Genomic DNA, 19464 nt, shown 5'->3' with positions numbered 1-19464 from the left:
GCATCATGTACTAATACACTGGTATATATGTACACATCGTGTACTGATACACTAGTTATGGGATTAGTACACTACTAAACCAAACCAGATAAACCCCTAGCTGACTTACCTTGCCTATAGTATGCAATGAAGCCAATATATCTCCCAATATGTCTATACACATCTTGTATTCTTCTTTGTTCTGTATATGCTGCTTTAGTTGCTCCAAGCATGGCTCCAACAGAACTTTACGTGACACTGCGAAATATAATAACAAGTGAATATTAACCGTATGAATTCAATCACAATAAACCCTTAATTTGAATCTAAATCTTACCAATTGCAGTCACTATTGCATCCATTTCACACATCTGTTCATCATGCAAAATAAATGAAATATTAAAACCTCCCACATGATAATGAATAAGATAGTAAAGTGTAGCTGATTATAGAAATCAGACATGGTGCAAAAACCACCAACCATTCACTTTTTTTACCCAGACCATAGTTTACAAGTGAAATAATTTAATTGACCAACTCAAATGATGATTATAAATATGACCATGATTTAAATCTTAGTAAAGTTCTAAACTTTGATTTACAGATATGTCACAAAATTGGAATGGAACCATTAAGTACAAAGGCAAAAAACAAACCAAAAACACATGGTGGATGCTTAAAAGTGTGCTAATGTCACTTGAGAGTTTAAAGAAGTCCCCAGCAATCATAACATTAAGCCTTATATGTTGGAAAAATAATTATCAAGCACGAATCACATGGTTTTATTTAGTACAAACTTATATTGACTATAAAAACGAATAAAAAATAGCCGGCTCTCAACACACAATATTCAAAATGTTCTAGTGCAATGACGTACTTGTACTCTTATTCTTTGGCTATCAGTCTATATAATAATCTTAATTGAAGGATGTTTGCACTGTACAATGCAAAGGTGAATACAACTAACTTACATTGATGTTTGAAGAGGTCACTGTTGATGGTCCCAGACATGCATTGTAGCTTGGCTTGTAGTATTGATTGAGGTAGGCCGTCACGAGGCATATTAGTGATCATGTCTACCAAGAACTGACTCACTTCTTCAGGTTGATACATGATCTGTAACTCACTTGACAGAATGCTGAAGTTGCGTAGCATTGTCATCTGAAATGAAGGATAAAGTATTGAAAAGGTATTTTCTGCAAATTTTATGCGCTTTTGTAAAGCTTATACATTCAGTTGTTCAGCAATGAGCAACTGTTTTTCACAAACTTTCTGCTTTTTTAGAATCTAATTGGTCAAAACTCAGTCACTCACCATTCAGGGACTGAGTGTTAATCCAGTATAATACCTCATGCCGAGACATGTTACTATTAAAAGTGCAAATTTTTGTGTGTAATATTTGCACTTTGCCAATTATCAACCGCTTCACTTGGTTTTTAAATTCATGATTTAAAAGCTTCCTTACATTGAACTCTATTCCTACTGAATATATTCACGCATTGTTCAAATAATTGTAGCTAGAAAATGTCCACTTTATAGTATTGCTTTCACTAAACATCTCAATCTATTGCATTCTTTCTACAGTTTTTGTCAGAGAAGAACTGCACTTGTTACATTTTGAGAGCTTGCAGAGTGTATACACGGAAGTGAGGTTCTGATTGGCTGAATCAATTGTCTGACAATCATAGCAACAGACTGATAATCTGATTGGCCGATTGTGCGTCAAATCGTTGGTTGGTGCAGATCGGCACCTTTGAAGTGAACACAAAGCTCCGCGTATGTCGCTCATTAACAAGGTGTTCGCATCAATCTGAGCAAGGGACTGCTGTTCTTCACTGAAACCCAGTGTAGTTCAGATTTTACTGAAAAACTGATGGTGATTAATGGAGGACCATTGGGCTATTCCATTTGAAATCCATACCCCCTATGGAAGACATGTCGTTAATCTTGCACACAGGGGGTGTGAATTTCAAATGGGGCTACCTAAATAGTAATATTATAATTATCACTCTTTGCACATCTTTGTGAAGGAGTTTCCTCTCAAAGGCAAGTTGAATGTATAGAAGAATTATTACATCCCAAGGCTCACAGTCCAATACCAAGAATTTACCAAAGCACCATGGGCATAATTTTCAGTTTCATTAATTGATATCGTCAATTACTAATACTAGTATGGAGTGTTATGTTACCTGGTGTCCTCTTAGCTGTGATTCTGATTGATTCATCAGTTTGTTGATGGAAGAAAACAACGTCCTGATTGCATCCTGTATATCACCTAGATGGGCATCCATGGTAGCTCTGTGGTACAAAACATCACAAATACAGTTAGAGCTGAATGGGATATTCAATTTAAATACATACACCCCCTACAGAAGACATGACCTTAGTCTTCCACACAGGGAGTATGAATTTCAAATAGGGTTACCTGAATGGGTGACTCCATTTCAAATCTATACCCCCTATGAGGACGATTAAGGTTATGTCTTCCACAGGGGTTTTCAACTGGAATAGCCCAATTAACATACTCATTCCCCTCACATGATCAAAGATATACTAATTCAAAAACTGATATCATGAATTAGTAAGCACTAATGATCACCATAACATGTCAGGTAGCTAATGATGTCATACGGTATCAGACGAAAGCTCTCTTACAAGTGGAGGCTAATGTTCCATATTCTTTTTTTTATCTTTCGGCAGAATGTTCCATATTCTTGTATCTTGTAGGGCTGAAGTCCCAGGAGTAAGCTGAAAATTTTTCAAACAACATTTACTTAAAACCGTGATTTTGCTTATTCATCATTCTGCCGTCTTCATAATGATATCATGTAATTAACCAACCAAGGGCATTGTAATTATTTGTTTATTTTTATTGACCTTTGGAAGGAATATAAATCTGAAGAGATATTTTAATACATCTGAGCATATTGATGACAAAGCTATATTTTGATTGGTTACTCAGATGGTTACATCATCAACCAATCAGGGGCAGTGTCTTGTTTTTACTCACCTTTGGAAGAGGGAATGTGAAGGGGATATAAATTTGAAGAGATACTGCATGCATTTGAGCATATTGATAACAAAACTCTATTTTGATTGGTTACTCATATGGTTATATCATCAACCAATCAGGGACATTGTAATTGGTTACTTAGATGGATATATCATGTAATCAACCAATCAGGGACATTGTAATTGGTTACTTAGATGAATATATCATGTAATCAACCAATCAGTCATGGGCATTGTCTTGTCTTGAACGGAATATAAAATTGAAGAGATATTGCATGGATCTGAGCATATTGATAACAAAGCTATATTTTGATTGGTTACTCAGATGGTAACATCATTTAATAAACCAATAAGGGGCATTGTCTTGTTTTTACTCACCTTTGGAAGAGGGAATGTGAACGGAATATAAATTTGAAGAGATATTGCATGGATCTGAGCATATTGATGGAAAAGTCTGCTGCCTCCTTCAAGGCGTTGTCAATGATTTGCTTCAAGAAGTACACCAATGATCTGTGGGGAAAGGAATAAAATATATGCAATATTATTATGATCACACTTAGTGTTTAAAGACTCTACACAAATGATATAACCAACGTGATGATGGTCTTGGTCAAGCAAAATACTGTATGGAAAAGAAAAGTCCATGAAAGAAGATTCATAACCTCCGCGTATCACACCATTATTTGTGCCCCAATCAAATTGCTCATTAGATGATATACACACACCGGCATGGAGGTTATTGATATCCATCAATGACCTCCACATGTGATTACGCGGTATAATGTCTTCCTCGCGTGCGCATCCGTTGCGCCAGAACACTTCACGCGCACGCAACTACCATATTTGCACATGGCATGATTGCGCACTGCTGTAATTGGTAAATCAGTTTTAGCTTGTTCGATTTTTTGAAGGGCGAAATATAAGTTGTGATAAAAATTGTTCATTTCAACAAATTTCAGAGAAAAAAATCTTGAGATTTGGTTGAATGAGTTAAAAATGACGGTTATGAAATAGTGAGAAAGTTGTCTGTTGGAACATGTTTAAGTTTTTCTTAACTCAAAGTGCATATCATACTAGCAGTCACAGCATGCGATTAAAAAATCACTTGTGATCAAACCCTGCTAACATTTGCAACATCCCTACCAGTATTCAAACGCAGCAACTAAGTTGTCTTCAAGTCAAACCTACTTGCGATTTAACACTAAGGCATGCTAGCCCCTTATTGATCAGATATCGACTTTCTCATCAGCAATGGAAATTATGTAACAAAAAATGCTATGCTCATTGTGATTGCTTGTATGACATGGGCATTAAAGCTTAGATGAACACCCTTAGAGAAATCACAATACTCTACTAACCAGTTGCAGTGTCACATTTCAAAATGCATAAAATGCACCATGTTTGATATACTCCACAATACTCTTTATAGCTTTTGTTTTTAATTATGCAGTTCCAATACCATGGCAGCTTAATGAAGTCATACTTACTTGTGTGCAAATGTACTGGAGAAATCATTGTCTATGTAGGCATCCATGACTTTGGTGAAAGACTTGAATCTTGTATCTCCTAACACAGTTATGATATACACCTAAGAAAACAATACCAGGAACATTGTAGGTCATGGATACTTTAGTGTCAACTAACAAGGATACTACACTGGGATTTATCAGGTTTTTTCAGTTGAAATCCATACATCCCTATCAGTAGTGTAGCCAGCGGTGGGGCAGAGTGCCCCCCCCCCCCCGACAAAAAATGAAAGAAAAAAGTGCCCCTCTGACAAAAAATGAAAGAGAAAATCAGGAGGGCAAAGGAAAAGAAAAAGGGCAAGGAGCCCTTTTCTACCAAAATTAAGCCCGATCGTGGGCCAAAATAGTGTAAAATACAAAATTTTTGTGCACATTGTAAAGATAAAGCCCTTTCCATCCTGATAATGGGCAAAAATAGTGTAAAATACCAAATTTTTGCGCGCTATGCGCGCACATCATTCCAACAAAGCCTTTTTTTGAAGCTTGTATGATGCAACTGTAATTTTTTTCGTCTGTGCCCCCGAAATTTTATTTTGCCCCCGACCAAAACAGCTGGCTACACCCCTGATCCCTATGGAGGACATGTCGTTAATTTTTCATAGAGTGTGAATTTGAAATGATGTTACCTGAATGAGTGACTCCATTTGAAATCTAAACCCACTGTGTGGGTGATAAAGGTCATGTCTTCCACAGTGGGTGTATGGATTTTAACTGGAATAGCTTATTTTATTTTACAAGCTTTTGATAACAAAACCTACCACATGTCATTTGACTTGATAAATCTTGAAAGATTACACATTGAAAGATTTGCAAGGGTATGAATGGAATTTCAACCCAATGTTTGTTATGTTAATTATATCAACAAGAGTTGGCTGTTTGTGCTCTTTAGCATATTTATTTCTGCCTCTTATTTCCAATAAAAGAGATTCAACTAGGACAGTCCAGCTCCCTCATGTTTTGCTGTTGACAAATGCACACACTTCTGTAATTTTTCTCATGCTTAAGTTGCCAATTATCAGTTGATTTCAGGCCTTTGCCAATAAATGGCAAAGCTACACTATTTTATTCCAATGCTTGACACACCAATATGGCTATATGGAGTCCAGACTCTCCTTATCAAACTTTGATGATGTCTATAGTCAAATTCTTTAATTTCTGCAGTATAACACAACAAAGCTAACTTTGCCTACAGTCTTCTTGTATATATTTTATGAACCTAAAAGTACTTAAAAGCTACTTACAAGTGCATCAAAAGCTCCTCTACCATGCTCCTCCATCTTGAGGTCAAGAATTGAAAACAATGCATCCAATATGTCTTGTAGTACCTACAATAAGATATGAATAGAGCACAATCATGATCAGAATCTACAGAAAATAACAAAAGTCTGAATTAAAGAACTGTCATCTGTTGTGGATGCCCTAAGAATACACATCTATTCTGCCATTTGAGGTTGTATGAGGCTAGTGCAAGGATTAGGGTTAACATTAGAGTTATAGTACGGATTACAATCAGGGCATGAGATAGTGTTAAACATATGGTAAAGTTATACCAGACCATAGAGCTCCCTAATGGTATTTTCTTGTTCTCTATCGCTGTCTGCATCACATACTGATGTATCTCAAATGGCTGCCTTGAGTCATTATTTCATTATTATTGTCATCTAATTGTGATGAGATACACTGTAAAATAAATTTTATATATTAGTTTTGAGGTATTATGACAATATTATTATAATCTCATGTCCATTCGTAAAAGAAAGAAGCATGCTGAGATATAAAATAACAATTTGAAATACACAATGATAATACAAATCACACAAGGCAGCCTTTCGACATACGACAGTATGTGATGCAGACGACGATATACATCTTATTTTTGATTCACCTTCAACCGTTGATACTCACTGTATCATGTTAACTTACCACTACTATGTCTTGACCTCCGACCTTTGTGACTCTTCTGAGGATGTCTCGTAGTGTATGCTGGTGCTCTCTCCATGCTAACAAACACCGTAGGTCAACTGTGAAAATAATCAACACACATGTACGAACTTATGATATAAGTGAACATCAAATTTGTAATCCTACATTGGCCTTCAACTCATAGAAGAGGCCACTAATGGTATTAGACCCCTGCAGTGCCTAAGTGTTGTCTACTTGAATTGGGCCATCCCAGTTGAAATTCACACACCACCTATGGAAGACATGACCTTAATCTCCCACACAGGGGGTATAGATTTCAAAAGGAGTCATCCATTCAGGTAATCCCATTTGAAATGCACATTCCCTGTGTGGGAGATTAAGGTCATATCGTCCACAGGTGCATATATTTTAATTGGAATAGTCCATTGCTCTACTACCTGCACACTACAGTAAGCCAAAAAATTTAGGTACCAGTTACGTTCACCTCCTGTATATCCTAAACATCGGCAGATATGTCATAATTGGAACCAACAGCCAATAGCTGCATCTTTTAGCTCGAATTTAAGACCTCATTCGTTGACATTGTTCAAGAAATAAAGACACGACGATCCAAAAACCCAAGGAAGATGCCAATTTAAAAGTTGCAGTTTGCCACATTGCATGCCCTATTGATTTGTACACAAAGCGTTCTCGAACAAGATAACTAGCGCTGTGCTTTCATTGATTAGCACGAAAAACTAGCGTCGTGCTTTCATTGATTAGAACACAAAAGTGCAACTTTTTATTTCAGTATCTTCATCAGGTTTTGGACTCCGTTTCTTTAATTCTCAACCAATTTCAACAAATAAGGTCTTAAATCAGAGCTAAAGAGTACAGGCATCGGCTGCTTGTTTTAATTTTGACACATTTGTCTTTATTTAGGATATACGGGGGTGAACACAACTGCTACCTTAATTCTTGTGCTTACTGTATTTTACCATTTAAGTTGTTAGGGGATCAACAAAACCTGTATGCTGATAAAACCTGCAGATCTTGTTGAAGTGTAGTATTATTCGCCTCAAGTTAGTTAGTGCTGTCAATGCCTTTTTTGCAGTTGCACCGCTAGCTGACAAACCCTCATTGTATTCATGTGTGTACACTCTACGTGATTAACTTAACACACACCATTTGATACTATGACCAGCGTAATACACACCTACGTCACCACCGAACATGAGGTGGACCAATGACAGACTTTAATGAAAAAACATGCTACTCACTATTCTGTGTCAGCTTTGTAGAGCATACCGTTGTCCTGACAAAGAAGTTTTCTTTGAGGTTTCTTGAGAATGCTTCATTTCCTAAAGGACTGACACTTGACCTGGTGACTTCGGCGGAACAGTATGGTAGACGTAGGTACTCGTCAGGAGACTCAAACAGGTAATGTTCTGAGATCTGATAATTGAGCAATTAATGAAAGAATTAGTACATACAGATTTAAAAATTATCAAAGGAAAAATCCAGAAAGAAGCACAACAAATTGAAACAAGAATGAAGCTAACTGAAAAGTTGAGATTTATGTTTCTTTTTTAAAACCTGGATTGTGGGATACTCCCTGTTGGTTTTTGGGGAGTTTGTTCCATTCCTTTGGGCCAGAGACAGCAAAAGACTTTGTACCAGCAGATATGAACGGCCTTGGCTCCCAAAGGAGTGTCTTGTAAGACAAGGATGGCAACCTTTCTCTGCCTGGAAGATAGGCAGAAAGAAGCTTACAAGACATGGAGGAGCAAGATCCTGGGAACATTTAAAAACATAGCAGTTTGAACAGTATGTGGTCTTGGATGTAAAACTAATGGAGCAAATATTTGATTTTTCACTGTTTCAAAATTTAATAAGAATCTATTTGAGCTACATTGACATGTTCTGAGAGAATCATCATTGGTCTATATTGACCCACCTACCTTATATACAAAGAGTTCATGCTCCCCATCCTCTACTGCTGTACCATCATTTTTCATGGATCTCATGAATGCAAAGGCAAATAGTTTCTTCTCATCTTTCCTGGCTGATGATTAAAAGAAATAATAAATAAGGAAAAGGTTGTTCACTTTGTTGATGTTATTATTGCACAGAGTTTGTTCTATATTATGCTTGCAAGCAATCTTAACTTGTCCATGTTGTGATGTCCTATGTTCTTAGCGATCCTTGGTACTTAGTGTATAATCATGTCTACTAATCTGCTCAAGTCAATGTCACAATACATCCTGCATATTGTTATACATGGCTGTTGTTTACAAAAATAATATCCTTATTTAGGTGTTGAACAACAACACTTTATTTTCTACCTATTTATTTATTGTTTTACTCAAACACTTATGGAGGACAGAATTTTATTCAAATGAGGATGACTCTGTCATGAGTGATGTTGTATTGCATACCCTCAATGATTCTATAAACTTTTGTATTCTTAAATTATATTTTAAACATTTTTATATAATCATAAATATGTGATCTCATTTCAATGAGTGTGATGATTGATGAGTAAACTGAATGAATGAATGAATGAAAGCTGTCTTACCAGAGCAGTGTCGGAATTCAAATCTGATGTGTGTGTCCTTGAAGTTGTCAATGGGAATGCCAAGACGTACTGTCTCATTCCACATGGGGTTACTGATGCTCCTGTACACTACAGAATGGTATTCATCCTTCTCAGATTCACCATCGCCTAATGAGACACATTGCTGTAATAAACACACAAAGATAGATGTTTTTGAATAAGTTAAGTTGTGTAGAAATTTTGGATGTACAGACACTCACATCTTGGTCCATATTAGTGACACGATTTGGTTCATGGAGGCCAAATACGGTAAATTTGAAATTGAGATAAAGGCAAAAACTTTAAGAGCCAAGTATGCTAGACCTTTGGTTCAGTGTATGATAGCCTGATAATTATAGTAACTCAATTTTCAAAAATGCTCCTTTGGCCTCCATGGTGCAGATCGTGTCACATTTGACTTTACATTATTAAGATTTTTGCGGGAACTATGAATGTATAATGCTAGTAATCACATGTTTTAGTTCTCAGCAAGGTCCTTACGCATGACAATGACTGGCTGACGCCCTCATCCTGATTATGGAGGACCAGTTCACGCAATGCTACACAGCTTGTTCGGGGAATGAGGTGCTGACATATGACGTGATCCAATTAGTCAATTGAAACCCCCCACTTCTGAGTTTACCCTTCACCAGACTAAAAGGGACAAAAAGTACGAAGGAAAGGGCAATTCATACTAGCAGTCACAGCACTGGTAGCGTTTTCACAATTGCCAGCAGTTTGCAATCACTGCAAGTGTCGGGACGTCAAAATTGCCTTTAAGTCAACTCGCCTGCGACTTTATACTCGGATATGCTAGCGAATTATAGATTAGATATCGGCAGTTGCTCAACCGATCAGTGATGGAGGTGACGTAATAAAAATGCTACGCTCCAAGCGATTACTTAGTATGATATGCCCTTAACATATTCAACTGGAAACTGTAGATACTTACTAATTTTCTTCCTTTTGAGTTGACAACACAGAAGGTGACCTCTACGTTATTCTTCTTGATCTGACTGCTCTTGCTTTCTAAGTCGGCACTACGTAATGTCACAAAGAGGTCATTCCTCAGATCTCCTGCAAGAACAAAACATGGTTGGAAAAATGGTTATCATAGTCAGTATTGGGATATTCCAGTTGAAATACATACACCCCCTATGGAAAACATGACCTTTCTCCCACACAGGGGGTGTGAATTTGGCAACAAATGGAGTTACCTGAATGGGTGAATCCATTTGAAATCTACGCCCCTTTTGTGGAAGACTAAGGCCATGTCTTCCATAGGGGGTGTATGGATTTCAACTGGAATAGCCCATTTAGCAGGTTATTAAGGGGTAAAAACATAGAGCTAAAAATTCAGATAAACTCAGAAACTTAAAATAGTTGATCTGAATTCATGGACAGATTGCATGTAACCACGCTTTTAGTACTCGTCTTTTGAACTTCATAATATCCAAGGTTAAACATCAAAAGGCAGCAAGGAGTGGAATGAACTGTGAGTGAAGAAGTGTTATACATAACAAAATACCATCCTGTTGAGATTTCTTTACAGGTGATTACAAAAGTCTGAAAGAGTACAAAGACTTTTTGGATACCCCACTGTTACACAATCACTATCTACTTTCTATCTACTGACCTGGTACAATGTAGTCTGAGAATCCAATCTTGCGAGCTACCACAAGATTCTTGTCAAACAACAGTGGTTTGCTGATTTTCAACTGTTCCAAATGCCCATGTAATATTCTCAGGGAAAGTGAAATACCTACAAAATGAAACAAAGGAATGTACAACATTAACCTGTAAATATTTCACAAATTGCTTCTCATTTTATCCCCGTTACCAATAGCTAGGCGATCACAGTTAATGATGAGACAAGTATCAATGACGACAAGTACATTCTTTATTTTGTAAATTAAATCTAATACTCACTTTGCTATGAATAATCTACACCAAGATATAATGCACATTCTTCACTTGTACAATTGATAAATATTAGCATTCAATAACTATCCTGCATATACTACAATAGTCATTCTCATCACATACTGTTGTATCTCAAAAGGCTGCCTTGAGTGATTTTATTATTATTCTCATCTAATTGTGATAAGATACACTGTAAAATTGATATATTAATGTTGAGGTAATATCACAATATTATAATCCCATGTCCATTCATAAAAGAAAAAGAAGCATGCTGATATATAAAATAACAATAAGAAATACAACAATGATAACAAAAATCAGACACAACAGCCTTTTGTGATACACTAGTATGTCACGCAGACGACGTTACAGTAAGTAAGTAATATGTGATTTACAAATTAGGCAAAGAACTTTTTGACTCGACATGTTTCAGTTTTATTTATGTATTACTTTTATCGTAAAAAATCGGCTAGAAACATCAAAATGGAATAAAATTACATGTTATAATCAAAAGAAAACCAAAAATACATCAAAAGGACCAGCCTAGTGGAGTCAGAAGCATCAAGATGCTGTCAGTCACAAAGATGATGTGCTGTCTCCAAAGCATTGGGACCTGTAGATAAATTGAGGTACATACAATAGTGCACAAGTAATATATTTAAACACAATACATCACTAGACTTGATTATAATGTGAGCTAGACCTACCTATATTGGCTGTGTTAGAACCAGCTATCTTGGTGGTTTGCTTCCGTACAATGTTTTCATGTAGACTGGAGAACTCATTTTCTGCTTTTTCTTGAATAGTACTGAAATTGGACAATAAGATATGAAGAGACAGGAATTAGACAAGGAGTACTTATTAGTTATGTAAATTCATACATTTGAAAAGTAAGTAATAATGCCACACCTCTGTGATAGTGACATCTATAATACATCACAAGAACAAGTTTTCCAAGAACTTAATTTTATCCTTAATGAACATACCAACAGAATTAGAATTTTGAAGTAGTTTATTAACTTCTGAAACATCAAATGTTTAATAAATAAAGGTTTCATTATGGTCCAAGTAAGAGGATACTGGCATAGACTTAGTGGTCTTGATGTAAGCAAGAGAAGTGTACCCTTTTTAGGATGAATTCATTTACCAAGTTTGCTGTTTAGGTAGTTAGAAATAGACTATGACATCAATCAATTTTTCCCCTGTTAAGGGGGTACTACACCCCTGCCCAATTTTGTGCTTATTTTTCATTTTTTTCAAAAATTATAGCGCATTGGTGACAAGTAAGATGTGTATATTATAGGGGCAAGGACTACAACTACTGCACTGGAAATTCTATTTCAGCACAAACAACAGATGTGGAGTTACAGTCAAAAATGAGGGAAAACCAATATTTGATCAATAAATTAATAACTACTTGCCTTGAGTTGCTGAATTTCCAGTGCAGTAGTTGTAGTCCTTGCCCCTACAATATACATATCTTACTTACCACCAATGCGCTATAATTTTTGAGAAAAATGCAAAAATAGGCACAAAATTGGGCAGGGGTGTAGTACCCCCTTAAACAACTTCTACATATGTAAAGCAAAATCATGTGGTTGGAGGCCAAACAGAACAGAACTCAATAACCCTTTAAAATTTAAAGTTAAACATTCAGGACAAATTACAATCAATAGATGTATAATCTCCCTAATTTTCCTCCCGTTATTCTACTTACTACATCTTCATCTCGTAATCTTTTGTGTCTTGTGGACCTCCTTGTGGAAGTTGTAGAAGTTCCTTTATGCCGATTACTATGAAAAGAAACATGGAGAATGCTTACTGTAGAATATCACACAACAGGTTGTCTTAAACATATTATCCTCACTTGTACACAAAACTCACTTTTATTTTTATAAAAGTAAATTCATAGTTCTATTCCAATAAAATAGTACCCACTGTGATTGTTTTAAAATCTACCAGACCTCTTATTTTCAACACTGTTGATGTTGTTGTGAAATTCACAGCAAGTACTGTTTTATTGGACTATAAAGTTACATCCTAAATTTGATGTTGTGTTAATAAATTCCAATAACAATCCTGATGAACATGTTCAGGTTATCATTTGTATTTGTTATTCATATTGACTACATCCCATATACGACGTACACTTACCCCCGCATGCATGTGGTCTTCTATAACATGTAGTGCCTTTCTTGCCTGATGGTTTCTGTAATGGGGCTAGTTTGGTCACATGACAGGTCAAGTAGATATCCCTTTCTAGGTCTGCATTGCTGATGTCCTGTGAACAAGAAATCATAATAGTATATTTTACCTAACAAGGCGGTTCTCGAACCACGAGTCTCGCCTGCTTTTGCGACCGCCTGCTTTCGTGATTACTTTTGGTAGAAGTAAATGAACCTGCAACAACCCATGGTGATTTGCCTGTTCAATTTGAGCTTGATTGGACCAATATTGAAATTTGACCTTTGACCCCTAAACTGTTTTTGTGGGATAACTCCATAACGATAGGTCGTAGATTGCAAAAACTATACATATTTTAATCCTTGTGATCAGACGAGTAATTTGGTATACCTGTCAACCAGATCGGAGCATTTTTAATTTTTTACCCCTAGCAGTCACCAGGGGTCAAATCCAAAATGGTTCCACATCTTAAAATCAACATTGGATCTTTTCCTTTATGTGTGGATATTCTCATGCTTCTACTAAAAAGTGCACAATGCTTCGGCTTAGCAGCTGTATTATAACAGAAAGAACATAACAAACCTGTTTTGGTAGCAAGATGGTGGATTCCATGTGAAGGGCCAATTAGATTGATGCCGATACACAGAATTTCTAGTTTGATGGTAATGATCCACATAAATACACCATCACACACATAGTACACACATATGAGATGATACTTACACTGAATATTGCTGTGATGTTGCCTAGTCTTTCAAAATCAAATGGTGATCCATGTTTATTGAATCTGGCTAAAAACCTCTCACTGCAACGGAAGAAAAACGAATGCACATAAATATAACATCACAACAAATCTAAGAAAGTAAACTGGAAAAACTAAGGTTTTGTTTGATTCCATTCTGCCATATTGGATTGTCACTCACGGGGGTTCAAAAGTGTTTGGGCTAAGAAGTGAAATTGATCCGTAAGTAGTATCTTAAAGCTATTAAAATTACAAAAGTTTACACATACTGCTTTACTTGTGTACTCTTCAGCACAAGACATTATACTAATTGCATGAAATAATCCTAAGTTTGTCAGGTGTATGGTGAAACAGTCTATAAAGACGGTACTTTCCTACCCAATCAGCAAAACCCAATTATGACAGATCCCAGCTTAAGTCTAAACTCTTGAATCTCTGCTGCATTTTCCTCATCACATGTAGGTTTGCTTCTAAGCTTTTCAGTTACCTTAATTGTTTGCTGAAAGATGCAAAAAAAAACTTGCATAAAATCGTTCAAATTTGATGAACAAAAACCTTTCCCATGAAACCACTTACAACCTTTTTGAAACAAATAGCTGAAGCTAGAAAGTTGCCAACTCTAGACCTGTTCATCCTGACTTCTTTCACATCAGGGGACCATTGACTAGTGTATAAATATTAACCCCCTGAGATGGAACTACTGCTTTTCTTACTTTGCTTGTGATTGGTTAATTGCATGATATATTCCTCCCAGTCACCAATTAAAATACAGCTTCCAAATATTTAAGCTCAATCCTTTTCAGTCCTAAAACCATTCTTAGGATGTTGCTGATTGGTGCAATAAGCCATAATAGTCTTCTTGTAACCAATCAGCAGATAGTACTGATGGAGTTAAGATTCATTCCCCAATGTAATCTTCAACTGAAATAACTTGCCACCTTTCTTGTAGACTAAACATGTGTTCAAGTAGTTTCTATAAGTAGTTAATTTGTTTTTATTTGGTGTTTTGCATGTGACATGTTTGTCTGACTGGCACCGTCATTTCTCTCATGTATTCTCATTTGTTTTCCTTTTTCAATTTGTCAATTCACTCAGGTTGTTTTTGTTTCATTTAAAGTAGTATTCTGTTGGGCCCACATCTGTTATTTGCAATCCCCCAGCTGCCTATATCATTTGTATCTCACATTGCTTTACACCCTGTTACGGTGAATTATCTAGGATGCCTTCTTACTTTAGTATTTCTCTTTGAATTTAGATATTGCCTATAATGCAAATAAATCAAATATATACATAAAAGTAGAAGCAAATAATGCTCATGGAAGCAAATAATGCTCATGGATGACATGAATTCAATCAAAAAAGTCTTCATTTTGAACCCTTTAAATCTTTGAGAAGAAAAGGTTGGTGATTACTTCAATGCATATGTAAGACTTAAAAACAAGAAGGACTCTCAATATTTGTATGAACATTGATTTGTATGCCATAGCAATGAGCTCCTTACCTAATGTATCTGCCCTCATCTACATCAAAGAGTGTAAAGAAAGCCTCTGAACCTTCCCCGTTCTCTCCTAGATTTAATGCGTAGTTCTTAAGGTGAAAGTGTATGTGATGTGCAAATGCTTCTGAATCTCGTAGTCGCTGACTCTGACTCTGTGTGAAAACAAGGGGTGTATTTTATTATCACATCATGTTATAATATGGAATACTGTTTGATAATTCTAAACAACTACATGCTCAACTCATAAGTTTGATTGAACGAACTATGACAAATACAGGGACAACAATAAAATTTAAATAGTGACTTTTTACATAAAATCAACAAATTACGGTACAGATTTAGATCTACATGTAGATCATTATGGAATGAGATACTGTCCAAAACAATAGACAAGAACGGGAACTTTGTTAATTTCATATGTGCCATATTTGAATCGTCACAACAAAGAGGCGCCTTCATTGGTTTTGGTTGTTGAAATAATTTCAACCTGAGTTCTATGTAATCAACAACAGCAGCATAGAGCAACTTAAATACTGACATGCAATTGCATACATAAAATATTATCATGCTTTACATAATAAAATACAAAGCTGATTAAACAAGATGTTATGTCAAGTGAGCTTGAATGAATATTTTACTGGATATATTTCATGATAATGCTTCAGCATTATGAACTAATATTATGATGTAAGCAACATAGAAAATCATGATTTATTGACTTTCACTAAGTCATATATAGAATGAATATATTTCATGCTCAGAATGATTGCTAAAATGTTAACTTGAAAATGGTTTAAAAGAAATAACTTGTAGATAAATAAATAATGTGAATAACTAGCAAATCATACCTGTGACGCTAGGCCAACATCTACAACAGCAGTAGGTATTATGGTCTGGGTAGAATAGAACATAATATTACACAAGGGTGGAGCAAACACAGAGGATTACAGTATATATCCTTGTGGTTTTATCATAGTAACAAATACCAAATTATTAGTAACCGTCATAATTTAAAAAGTGCGGGCAGCAACAATGGTACAAACAAGTTTGCATTGCCAAAACTTGTCTTCCGCCTCATATGCATTAATACAAATGGGTAGTTTATAGTAATCTGAGATTCATAACTGAAAAACCACAAGAACATGTCAAAACTAGTGGGTAGATGAAATCACTGAGGCTGTACCTTGACTGCAGATGACAAATTCCAAAATTTTCTTTAAAAATTCAGAAATTTCAAAATTGTAAATTGTTATGGCCATATTTGGAATCAGCATGGAAAATGCATTAAAATGAGTACAAACAAGCCCAGTATTGGTTTAGTGGTGTTTGAGACAGCTCTTGATATTTTCAGAAAATATCACAAAACCTGGACTTTTTAAGGTAAAACCTGGACTTTTTAAGGTGAAGCCTATATGGACAGCATGGAGAGCATTAACATCCTACTGCACACCAATGGGTGGTTAGCATTTTTAAATACAGGCTTCTCACTTTCAGATCAGTGAAAAATCCAAAATTGTTGGGCCTGTAATATTATAGTCTGGATGGTAACTTTTCAGAATCACCGGTCTAACTGGCTAACTGTCAAAAATGTTAAGGTACAGCCCTGGAAATCAAGAAAGGCTAATTTCACTATCAGACTCATTTCAATCCTGGACAATTCAGTATACACTGTATTCACTCAAAGTAAAGTTAATTTCCCCCAAAATACTTGGACAAATAGTTGATCACTTGTAATAGATGTCAGTTTTTGACAAACACAACTGTTTCATTGCCAGCGCTGTGGCAATATTTTGAAATAGCGCTTAATAAATGATTCGATGTATATTCATGTCTAATGAAGTTATAACTGGGCAAAATAAACCAAATAAAAGCTTCTGACTAACTAACACCTATATAAGTCCAGGACTAAAGATGGTCTGATCAGGTCCATTATGCCTTTCAAAATTATCTATGAACCGTCTGTAAGCAGAGAACTGTCTACATGCAAATTATCATGCAAATACACATAATTATGCAAAGCTCTAAAAGTTATACTTTGTTTCATCTTGCTTTTGGTAGTGATGCATGTGTGTATTGTGCTGGCCACAGGACTGCATCGCTTACACTATCCTGATCCCAGAGCATATACACATGCATACAAAAGCGGTATTTGGCACACTTGTGGCGCAACTGCGTATAAACTCTTATATGACTACCAAACTCAAGGTGGAATAAAGTAAAGCACCAAGAGATTGGTGAACAACACATATAACTGTACTTTCTTAACCTCTTAATTTTTCACTCTTTGCTTGACTTGAATAAATTTAAATGGTACATCAAATCCATACAATGTAGCAAGTTTAACGACTTTTGTTTTCAATTTACACCATAATGCTCTAATCAAATAGGCATCAGTGAGCAATGATTTTTACATAACAGCTTTCTTCACTAGATATCAACCTGTCTTCCAATTCAAATTTAGCAGGTATGTTGGGTACCGTATTCGATCTGATTAGCATCCCTGCCCTATAAAGCAATATGGAATTGTTCAACTAACCACTCCCTAAGTGCCCTGTTTTAAATACACCTGTAAATCTAAATTTGGTAAAATGTCTTAAAAATAACCATCACAAATCTTCTGCTTAGGATTAAGACCTCAGAGCATACTGTAATTTAATGTTAATGTAAGTAAATCCCCAATTTGGACCTTCATTGAATTAATTTAATAAGCATCCCCTGAAAATGGCTGACTTAAAAGCACCAGGACACTAATAATAGGGATGCCCACTCTCAATACAGTTTCCACTAGAACGATTTTTCATTTACTGTGTGCGTGCACTCACACACGTATTGTCTATGGAGAAACTGATCGATACAAGAAATCCCAGGCCTGTTAAATGGCGTACATACTTGTTTTGATCCAAATGTAGGCCTATATCAGGGTGTTTCAAGAAATTCCTGATTCCACCAGAAAACATTAACCAAACTTTTTCCTGTTTGGTCAGTAAATAGAGAGGACCTTCCTGCATGAAGAGATCAACTTTTTTAATGAAAAATTTAATGAGATGAGAACTACAACAGGTTGAAGTGACACCATTCCGTGCATCAGGTGTTCAAACGCAATTATCTCCGAATTTGGAGTGAATCAGACAAGCAAACTTACATACTCATAAAATTTAACTATTTATGAAGACAAAATGTGTAGGATGTTAAGAAATTTAAGAATGTTTAAGCCTACATGCCCATCTCAAATCATGCACTTCCCGTGCACTTCTCACTACCATGTCCATTTCATAGGGAGTATAAAAACCGGGGACCATCATGGCTTCCATGCACACACAGTGTATTGCTCAATGTAGTAAAGATAACCTTTGAGTTGGAGCAAATTTCTCAAAATTGGTAGTGATTAATGTTACAAAACTTATGCCATGATGAAATATAATAATTTTTGAAGATAAAATGTGCTGACCTTAAAAGATTGAACAATGTTTAAGACTACCGCTTTTCATTTGAAATAATGCACTTATTGTTCATCTCCTCTATGGAGATATTTTCCATGGCGGCCATCTATGATCATGCTTGAGGTTTCACCAAACAACCATGGGTTTTGAGGTCTTATATTTTTTGTTGTATGTCAACAAAATCGATTAAATTTTCAGGATGATCTTATTTTCATGTTGTTATAAGCAAATATAATGTTCCAGATAAGATAGTTAATAAATACATTAAGAAAAAGTACCTTAAAGTTGCACTTTCTGTTAGTATTCCTTTTTGGACTTTAACTTTTTAACATGTTCTAGCAGCCCTATATAAAACCGTGACACTCTAAAGGCCATATCTCTGGAATGAAACGTCCGATTAAGATTATTTAAACGCCAAAATGTTTCTTTCATCAATTCCCATCCAATAAGATAGGTCTGAATCAATTTAAAAGTACTTCAATTTTTAGTGGACATGCCTACTAATAAGGTCAAATACAGTATATCTAAACATCCGTGTTCCAGAAGCCAGAAGCTATCTGATTTGAAAAACTGGCAGTAAAGTTTGTTTATATTTTCAATATGCACCTCTTCACATTTTATATACATTAAGAGCATCAATCAATTTCTAACTCAAAATAGTG

General features: G+C 35.7%; 1 protein-coding gene across 1 annotated transcript in view; it reads right to left on the bottom strand.

Annotated features, from left to right (window-relative positions):
- Positions 1-19464, bottom strand: part of LOC140147572 (dedicator of cytokinesis protein 3-like) — a 122700-nt gene that overhangs the window by 45789 nt on the left and 57447 nt on the right. Inside the window, exons 8-25 of the mRNA XM_072169352.1 lie at positions 16211-16255; positions 15366-15514; positions 13846-13927; positions 13093-13219; positions 12656-12731; positions 11646-11746; positions 10652-10777; positions 9968-10092; positions 8998-9160; positions 8381-8484; positions 7700-7874; positions 6441-6538; positions 5759-5842; positions 4479-4579; positions 3370-3501; positions 2169-2277; positions 951-1140; positions 110-237 (exon numbers count right to left, since the gene is read on the bottom strand). Of these exons, the coding sequence (XP_072025453.1) occupies positions 110-237; positions 951-1140; positions 2169-2277; positions 3370-3501; positions 4479-4579; positions 5759-5842; positions 6441-6538; positions 7700-7874; positions 8381-8484; positions 8998-9160; positions 9968-10092; positions 10652-10777; positions 11646-11746; positions 12656-12731; positions 13093-13219; positions 13846-13927; positions 15366-15514; positions 16211-16255 (2115 nt within the window). The remainder of the gene's footprint in view (positions 1-109; positions 238-950; positions 1141-2168; positions 2278-3369; positions 3502-4478; positions 4580-5758; positions 5843-6440; positions 6539-7699; positions 7875-8380; positions 8485-8997; positions 9161-9967; positions 10093-10651; positions 10778-11645; positions 11747-12655; positions 12732-13092; positions 13220-13845; positions 13928-15365; positions 15515-16210; positions 16256-19464) is intronic.

Source organism: Amphiura filiformis, chromosome 3, assembly GCF_039555335.1.
Source record: "Amphiura filiformis chromosome 3, Afil_fr2py, whole genome shotgun sequence".
Taxonomy (NCBI): Eukaryota; Metazoa; Echinodermata; class Ophiuroidea; order Amphilepidida; family Amphiuridae; genus Amphiura; species Amphiura filiformis.
The sequence above is the reverse complement of the archived record's forward strand: the minus strand, read 5'-3'. Positions and strand labels throughout refer to the sequence as shown.